Source organism: Sinocyclocheilus anshuiensis, unplaced genomic scaffold, assembly GCF_001515605.1.
Source record: "Sinocyclocheilus anshuiensis isolate Anshui unplaced genomic scaffold, SAMN03320099.WGS_v1.1 scaffold450, whole genome shotgun sequence".
Classification (NCBI taxonomy): domain Eukaryota; kingdom Metazoa; phylum Chordata; class Actinopteri; order Cypriniformes; family Cyprinidae; genus Sinocyclocheilus; species Sinocyclocheilus anshuiensis.
This window is the reverse complement of record NW_015546056.1, coordinates 619,226-629,236: the sequence shown is the minus strand read 5'-3', so window position 1 is coordinate 629,236 and position 10,011 is coordinate 619,226. Positions and strand designations below refer to the sequence as shown.

Below are 10,011 nucleotides of genomic sequence, written 5' to 3'. Positions count from 1 at the left end.
TTTTTTCCCCACATACGCACGACCGGAAGGAGCGGAAGCGGTCGACTGTGGCATAATAAAAGCTCCGCTGCTTTCGAGCCGTGTGTCACACTCGTTCAGCGGCCTCGTTTCGCTTCGACGGCTTTCAGCCTTACCCTGCTTCATTCTAGTACGTTAATAAATCATTAGCTCATCCATGAACATGATTTCTGCCTGAGTCCCGTCGGATTGCATCAACTGTGGGGATGAAGACGACAACTCCCATGATTCCACACTCAGTCACGGCGTCATCAAAAACTACGCCTTTGCCTCTTTGTTTATTTTGAATATGCGCCCTCTAGCGGCGAAAATTACATATTGTGCCTTTAAGTTGTACTTATAAATGGGCCGCCTTGCTCTAGTTCATCTTACCCACTATTGACCATTTAAAACCTCTTATCAATTGACCACTATTTGTGAGCTCCCTTCATAATCAGTAGATGACAAATGGGACGCCCTACATTGCCTTGGACTTCATGTGTGCATGAGCGAGCAAAGGCCACAAGACTGGAAATCCACATCAAGTGCACCATTTAAAAGCATACAATCATGATGCTCTGAGAGCAGAATGAAAAGACTAGATTTTTCTTGCTTATATTTGTGGTTTTATTTGTGTGCCCTAGAAAAGAAATGCACAGTCTAGACACAGAGATAAATGTTTTGTGTTGGTTCATTCCATGCAACGTCGAGTGTTGGTATGATTTGGATATGAGAATAATGTCCCATAGAATACAGCCTGTGCAGATCTTTTTGGAGTTGCTGGAAGAATTTTTGTAAGCTTATGATATTGCCTGTTCAAATATTAAGTTCTCTTTTTAATTCATATGTATTGTCCTGGCATTAGACTAGTCAACCATATATTTTGCTCTGTGAAGATGATACGTTTGGTCTCCTCTTATAATGGGGATGTCTGAGCGTGATCTGCCGGTGGCCTCAATTTAGCATAATTTGTGCAGTGCAACCACAGTGTTTTAAACAAGATCAGCACTTTTTCTTCCTGAAAAAAGGGAACAGAAACTACCCCCCACACAGACTTTTTTTGTCTGTCTGCATGTTCTCTGTCTGTGCTCCCCCTATCCATACTTCTTTACCTCTCTATTGTGCATTTCGAGTGTGTATGTGTCTGCTGCCATGACAGTGAAAGTTCTCGGTCAGGTCCAGACTGGCTCAGTAATACAGTACATACCAGCAGATCAGCTGGGAGCAGATCCCTCAGTTCATTTATAGCCATGGCCTTGTGTCGATGCATGTCTGCCTGGCAACTCTGTGCTAACTGTACCACTCCTGCACCCACCCAACATATAAATGCTCTTTGTTTCTAAAATGATGCACACATTTTTTGTGCTCACAAACTAAAGTTTCAGTGCTGCTTTATCTATGTCTAACATGTTTCACATTCCATTTTGTCAAACTACCATCTTAACATATCGCCCTACAATTAACAAACATCTAACACAGGGATCTCCAACCCTGCTCCTGGAGACCTACTGACCTGCGGACTTCAGTTACAACACTGCTCCAGCACACCTGTCTGTGATTATCAAGTAGCCATGAACACATTGATTAGTTGCTTCAGGTTTGTTTGATTGGAGTTGGAGATGAAATCTGCAGGACAGTAGGGTTGGAGACCCCTGATCTAACATCTCCCATCCAGTATACACCGAGATAACATCACAAGTCTCTGATTTATGAACAGCAACAAGATTTTAATAGCTAATTCTTTGTTTCTCTGATAGGTCGTTGTCTCCATTCTATGGAGAAAGTGGGCAAGATGTGGGGTAACCTCAGGAGTCGATGCCAAGCCCTCTTCCACAACGATGGCTCAGAGTCCCATCTGTGTAGCCAGGATTTAGATTGCGTCCACTGTGTGGTGGACTTGGGCAGGGGAGCACATGCAGAACCCTATGAAACTAGGTCTTCCACACCCTCACGGACCTTGTCACCACTCCCACTGGTTCCTGGAGGACGCAGAGGCCATAACTGTGTGGCAGATATTCCCCAGATAGTAGAAATCTCCATTGACAAAGAGAGCGAGGATGCACGGAGGGGTCCCCATGTCCGTAGGGACTCCTACTCGCGTCATGCTCCCTGGGGAGGTAAAAAGAAGCATTCTTGCTCAACTAAAACACAAAGTTCACTTGAGGCTGACAGGCGAACGTGGCGCTCAAGAGGAAGTACAGCTAGGAGGGAGTGTCGCTATGGAGTTAGCTCTATGCAAGAGATTAATGATTCCGTAGGAGCTGGCAGCAGTGGGCGCAGCCTTAGCACCCGTTCTCTACGACAGCGACTTCGGGACACTGTAGGCTTGTGCCTTCCTCTCCCCACACAACACCGCTCTCAGTCAGCCAAAGGCCAGGTGTCCTCCAAACGTAAAATCCACCTTACTGAACTCATGCTCGAAACATGCCCTTTCCCACACGGTTCAGATCTGGCCAACAAGTGGCACCTAATTAAGCAACATACGGCGCCAGTCAGCCCTCATTCCTCAACTGCTCTTTTGGATGCATTTGATTCGGCACATCCATCCCCTGAAGACGAAGAGGAGAGGCTGCGTGAACGCCGTAGACTTAGCATAGAGGAAGGAGTGGATCCCCCTCCAAATGCACAGATCCATACGCTGGAAGCAACTTCACAGAACTCTTCTCTCTATAAACTGGGACCAAAGACGGCTCCTGGTGTTGGGGAAGGACTTGGTGAGGGCAGAAGTCTGGGAACAGTCTCATCTATTTCTGGGGGCTTATCGGGGCTTGCTGCACAGGTTGCAGCGAATATGGCAGTGCCATCCCACACTGTTGACTGTGACTCTGAGGAGGACTCAACTACTCTTTGCTTACAGACACGGAGGCCCAAGCAGAGGCATGCTTCTGGGGACACTCACTGCTCCAGACAGCCGGGGCCTTGGAAGGTCCACACGCAGATTGACTATATTCATTGTTTGGTGCCTGACCTACAGGCCATAACTGCACTTCCTTGTTATTGGGGGGTGATGGACCGGTACCAAGCAGAAGCACTGCTGGACGGACGACCAGAGGGCACCTTCCTGTTACGTGATTCTGCACAGGAGGACTACTTGTTTTCTGTTAGCTTTCGACGTTACAATCGTTCACTGCATGCACGCATTGAACAATGGAATCACAACTTTAGCTTTGATGCGCATGACCCCTGTGTCTTCCACTCTTCCACAGTAACAGGCCTGCTGGAGCATTATAAAGACCCCAGTGCCTGTATGTTCTTTGAGCCCCTGCTCACTGCTCCCTTACACCGGACTTTCCCTTTCAGCCTTCAGCACCTGGCACGAGCTGCCATCTGCAGACACACCACCTACGATGGCATTGGTGCCCTGCCACTGCCTCCAACCATGCAGGACTTCCTGAAGGAGTATCATTACAAACAGAAAGTCCGTGTGCGCTGGCTAGAGAGAGAGCCACCACTCAAGGTCAAATGAGGTCTGGCTCTGCTCCCAAGAGAGGCAGGATTGTGGGCAAGAGCTTTGCCGCCAGAGGAGTATGTGGCTCATATTATCCATCAGACAGTTGGCTTTAGATACACAGCAACAGAGGATGTTATGAACTTCCAGCTGTTTTTTTCCGGTTAATACTACACATGGAATCCATACATATGTTTCAGTGCAGTACATTCTGTCAAGCTAGCTTAACCGCTGAAGTGTCGAGCATGTTGGGAATGAGATGGTCTTATTCTCTCTGCTCTTTTCCTAAGACCTTATATCCTTTGGATCTCCACTAGCCTGCCCGCATGCCCCTTGCATTCTATCTTCTAGTGTTTTACACTATTTTGAGTAGTAAAACTGGGTGTTGTCACATTAACTAGCCTCTTTTGTCAGGCAAATGGATCAACAGAAGCTTAGTCCAGTGATTAAAATATATTTAAGTAATCTTGGAAGTATTCATACCTGAATATCTGCTACTCTAAATATTTGATGTTAAATATCTAGTCACGTAAACTATATGCCTATTTGCTAAGTCACGGCTAATGTATCAGCAATACCTTCAAGATACTTTACAGTGACCTCCTACAAGTGTCAAGTTCCCTGAGGCAGCACTTGTTAAGCCTTGTGTACATGGACAGGATCACAGTTATACACGCACCTCTCAGCACTAAGCATGCTTTATTTTTAAAATCGAGGCAGACAGAAGTGAAAGGCATGAATTAATTGCGGGGAGGAGGGAGCACAGTGCACCATGTGCCATATGATAGAGAGGACAGATTATTTAAAACTAGGCCCTCATGTAGTTTCATATCCCAGCATAATACTTGTTTTAAACAATCTATTTTACAATTTTCTATTTTTATCAGTGACAGTCTAAAATGACATATGGCACTTTAATTGTTGTTTGTGTACCGCACAATGACTTATAGACTCAAGTACATGCATATAAACAGATTGTATTGTTTGTCTGTGTGTTTTTTTTAATGGACCTTATTCATAGGATGTTAATTTATCCCCCATATTCTTCGCATGAGTCACCCGAAGTTTGTTAGTGTCAAGTGTCTCATACCTTTCCTGTGCATATGGTTTGTACTCGAGGCTAATATGGTTATATATGCAACAGCCGAAATTGGACCGAGAAAGTCCTCTGTAAAACTTGTATAGATACCTCTAAGATTGTTTTCACTTTAGATATTGTTGGAAACCAGACAGATGCCATCACTGCGTATATATTTAATGTTTATTGGATTGATGTCCAGTAATGTTATAAAGTGTGATTGGTTCCACTTGATAATGTTGCACTTATATTCATTATGAAGCATGCAGCTATGCTTCTTTCATCATAATTGTGTGCACTAGGGTTTGAGATTCCCTCGACACTGTAAAGATATAGTTTTGATGTGCTTGGTCTTACACAAAAAAATCAATTAAAGTCAACAATCACGCTAATATGTTTAATATCAGATGTTCAGTATTGCAATGGTAGACTTTCAAGGTCCAAGCAAATCTCAAACCATGCATAATATGTAAAACTGGTACAATTCGCAGTATTGGGTGTTTGATTATCAGCGACCAAAGGTGTGCATCTCTAGTTTGTTATTGTGAATAAGAAATATTCCACCATGCCTTTTGATTTTTTTATATTGAGCTCAATGACTTAATTATAGTGTCCGGTTTTCTGGCAGAGTAGCACCCATTTTGAATCCATTTATTTGAACTGCAATTAAATCCGCAATTAAACTCTTTCAAAATACACCTCGGTTGTCACTGAAAGGAAGTCATTTTGTTAATTTTAGAATTTTTTTTACTCCATTTTTCCACTTGAATTACCTGAATAAATACGCAAAACAACCATCTTAAAATTTCTTCCACCCTGCACACTGTATGCTCTGTATACAGGCTCACATTGTCAACTGTGTAGTGGTACACGTCAGATGATGTCATCTGCTTTCAAGACTTCAGAGAATAATATGCCTTTCATTGAATTTACAGACAAAATAGGAGCGCTTGGTCACAGCAGGCAGTTTCATAACCTTTCCATGATCCATACATGCTGTAAAAAAAAAAACTAGCCTGGTTTTAGTTGCTCTTCCTGGGTTTAGGCTGGGAGGCCAGATAGACCAATTGAAGACCAGCTTATTCTGGTTTAAGTTTATTTTTTTTATAGTTAAATTTGACAACTATTATGTGTAGTCCATTTTTTGTGTTGTCAATGTTTTAAAAAAGTACCATGGTTTTTAAGATATGGTAACATGGTATTTCCATGGGATTTGGACATGTTCTAAAAACATGGCACTATGATGGAACATGTACCGTGGTTCTTCTATGATATCACTGTAACCTGGTACCACCGTACGTTTTTGTAAAGAAATGCACATAACGCTAACCCGAGGAAATTTTTCCACTATAGCAAAATCTCAACGATGCTGAAGGCATTCAGCAGAAATTCGTAAAGCTCTTTCCCGTTTCAGGAATGAGTTCAGATGATTTAAGCCGCTGCATTTATGACAGAAAGCTTCATTTTCAAGGGTGTTGGTTCGAGGGCTGTTAAATGCTTTGTGATAGCCTGGTCCTCACTAAATCCTTTGGATTTTTTTTTTAAACACTGAGGCATAGTCATGCAGTCATTTGGGACTTTGTATGCCACTGCACAGTGAGCGAGTCTCTCCTGGCAGTGTTACACCCTGCCCTGCCTTACAGGCACTAATCGCAGGCTAAATTTAATGTGCTAGCCTCTAAATTTACCACCTGCTAAAAGGACCACTCTGTGTTTCTTGATGGGTGCTATGAAAATAGACAAGAGAGGGACTTTTTGCTCTAATTTTTCCTCTTCCTCTCCGGTCTGACCACATCCTCAGCATCACCCTCTTTCTTGGATATGTAGTGCTGAAAGCAGTGAGCGTGTTTGTCTAGTCTGGATACTAGCTAAAGTTAGCATTAGCAAGAAGCTAACACACACAGTGCTCCATTGAGGAACATTGAGTGCTGCGAGGAATGGGGCTGTGTTTGAATCCGCAGTCGTTATTTAGTTAATAGTTTAGAGAAAGTATTACGAGGGAAGTAACACACCAAACTAATCCAACACAGTGTTCTCCAGTAACTCAGGCCTGGTTTATTGCGTTTAAAATAGTGCAAATAAAATAGTAACGGTGGGACTGCAGAAGTCAACAAAGATTACAGTGAGGAGTCTTGTTTTGAGACTTCTATGAGCTATGTCTTGTGCTTATGGCCTGGGGATGCTTTGTCCTTGTTTTCATGGTTAATAACTTGATCATTTTGAAACCTCTTCTCTATATGGAGGAGTCTGATGTTCTTTCTGCCCTTTTTCCCCATGGGAAATTTCTTATGTCAGCCACTGTAGCACATACTGACCACATGACCATGCCAAGTACACCCTGCTTGCAAACTAGCCGGTGAAAAAACTGTTTGATACATGCACGCATACTCATGTACCCATAATTGTTAAATGTTGAGATTTATTATAGAGTGGACTTTATGCTACAGACTGTGGCAGGGCAGCAATTGATCTTGAACTTACTAATCCTTCTGTTTAGATCATAACTCTTTTTAGCTCTACTTTAGTGCCAACGTGTAAAGCTCTGGGGCCTCATTTATTAAACATGCGTATAATAGTCCTAAACATGAAAGCATGATAATTGCATGAAAAGTTTTGATCTGCCCATATTCATTGCAATACATTTTTGATATTCCTAAATTTTGGTTTATGTAAATATGGTAATTTATCTACTCATTTAATCAGTTATTCAATTTTCACTTAAAAGTCTCCAGAAAATTTAAATCCGCAAACATGCTTTTCACTTGGTTTACGCACAAGAACGCTGCCGTGACAGTTTTAGCCTTCGTAAATCCCAATTTGTTCCTACGCAGGATCAAATCCATGGACTTTAGGATTAAATCTGAATTTACATGGGTTTTATAAATGAGGCCTCTGATCTTTTCGACTTTGGTGCCAGAATATGTTGCGAAAGGAGTTGAATAGTTTTATGCAAGCAAAGTTGCATTTAACGAATTGTTATTTTTGCATAAACTGTATGTCTAATACACATTGAGTGTGATGTAACCATGGTTGCTATCTTATGTCACTTTAATGCTATAGGTGCACGCTTGTATGTGGGTGCTGTGGTGACAGGGCTTGACGATGATGGGGCTAATGGTTGTCATTCTGCCTCCTCGACCGCCTTATACATTCTGACCAATCACAACAGCCTTCTCAGCTGCCACAGACTAACCGATCTCTAATCCTACAGTATATCACCAAATATTGTTCTGTGTTACCTTCGATCTTCTCATGTTACGAACTAATATCTGGATGAAAGAGGTGTTTTTAGAAAACAAAGATGTTGACGTTTTAGTTTTGTTTGTCCTCTGAATATTTTCTTTGACTGTTGTTTTATTCGTTGCATAACCTGTTCATTGTTACAGCCAATGCACTTGTAGATGTCACTCTTGGTGCTTTGTGAATGCTTCATTGTCTTAATATTATTAATGAAATATTGAGTGTATTCCATGCAGTAAATAGTTATGATCACAAATTGGTTTCATCTGGTCATTATTTTGGTTTCATACTTCATTTGTCACTTTGTGATATTCTGTCCCAGGCTTACCATAAAGTCAACATTGACCCTAATGCATGTTACTGACCTTTTTGTGCACAGTTCATCAGTGCATGTCATTGTGAAGAAATAAAATACCTCTAAAACTATTCTCCATATTGATGACATCAGCAGGCCCTCTTATTTTTTAACTACTTCTCTTCAAACAAACATTATCCAATCAATTCTGCTGAATGAAATCACATCCTATTTATTATTTTTTGCTTCATTCACATTTTGGAAGTAAAATGGTACACAAAGGTGGTTCGTATTGACTTCAGTAACAAAAATCTTACTCCATCATAACAGAAATTCACATGAGCTGGACTGAGTTTGGCCTGGAGGTCAGCGGTATTATTTGTCCTTTTGAAATGAAATATAAATAGCATCCAGGTTATCAGTTACACATTACCCACCCAAAGCTACTGAATAATTGAATGTATCCTTTGGAGAAGAGGATTGAGCAGAAGAAGATAGGCCATTTATGTTTACTTTATTGAAAATGGCATGATTCCATGCGCAGACACTGCCGGACCATCAATGAAAACTGATCTTTGAAAACAACACTTTCTCGATTTCTGCTCTTTATAGCATGTGCACAGATTGAGTTCTATCCGGCGGACACGATTTATTTTCATTTTCTACTCTTTGGTGAACGTGATATGGTCAATGGGGGTGAATGAAAAGCTAGTTACGAGTCTCTCATTCCAGACTCCGCTCGTGCTTTCCATAGGCAGCATACCTCTCACTCAAAACACGTGCGTGAGCTTTTCTCATGCCTCATATCTCCGCACATCCTCCATAAGCAGAGCAGAATGAGAGAGGGAGAAAAAGCCGCTGTCTCTTTTGCGCTGGACGGCCTCCAAGTCTGTAGCGGCAAAGTGAACGCTGACCTCTCTCTCACCTCTCCCTGCCTAAATACACATGCACAGGCTCCCATCCATATTTCATACCAGAAATACATCCCCAGAGAGTATTTTACACCCAGTGTGGAAGGCAGCCGTCAAGTCCAGGAGGAGAGGGCAGGGCCTAAATAAGCTTTGTGCACGCCAACCTGACCACCAGAGCCAAGAAAAACAGCCATCACTATCGTACTGTCATCTGGAGGAACGAGCCTCACTGTTCTGTTCGCCTACAGCGGATTAGCCACAAGCTCGTGAAAATATGACGACTCTGCCATGTACTGGCGAGACTAAACTGCTTGAAATGGGAGGTGTACTTAAGTCCTTTTGGCATGGTTTTAGTCCTCACTTAACATGTCATATGCGCAACTGCCGCAGTCCCTCTGTCAACTCTGTGTGGAAAAACATGACCACATATATGGAGTATACAGTGTACAATTATTCATTAACGCTCTCGTCATACATAATAAAGTGGTCACACCAGCTGCGACGTGTCTCAACAGTATAGTCGGGGTGAATTATATGGGGTTTCTGTCCACTCTAATTAGGGAACCTCACCACAAAGGAAGTGAAAACAAAGATTGGGGTCTTAAAAGTGTTATTTTTACATGTAATAATACATCTCAGTAACACCAAAAAGTTAGATTAGTAAAAAAATGATGCGTTAATCGTTAACAGAACTTGCATTCATTTGCATGAAATTGAAATTCCACCTTTTCTAAATGCATCTTAATAATCTTATAGATTAAATTGTTTTTTTTTTAATAACTTCCGGTAAAACTTCTCTCTGGTGCAGGACTTCTCCAATCATTTAGTTTGCTTAAACCTCGCTTCGTTCTTACAATTGTCTGCAAGCTTGCATTCAGATATTTCTCCATCCAATCACATTGATTAACATTTTATTTTCTTTACCCTACTTTTTTTCAATAAGATGTTACACTCAGATATGTCACAATATGGCAGAAATTATCTCTCACTACCATTACATCAAGATAAGTAATGAACAACAAATACTGACATTTTTCAAAAG

General features: G+C 41.7%; 1 protein-coding gene across 1 annotated transcript in view; it reads left to right on the top strand.

The window, feature by feature from the left end:
- The window catches only part of LOC107699300 (suppressor of cytokine signaling 5-like), a 15,347-nt gene extending 10,474 nt beyond the window's left edge, over positions 1-4,873 (top strand). Inside the window, exon 2 of the mRNA XM_016500511.1 lies at positions 1,755-4,873. Within this exon, the coding sequence (XP_016355997.1) occupies positions 1,755-3,463 (1,709 nt within the window). The 3' untranslated portion in view covers positions 3,464-4,873. The remainder of the gene's footprint in view (positions 1-1,754) is intronic.
- Positions 4,874-10,011: the final 5,138 nt, after the last annotated feature.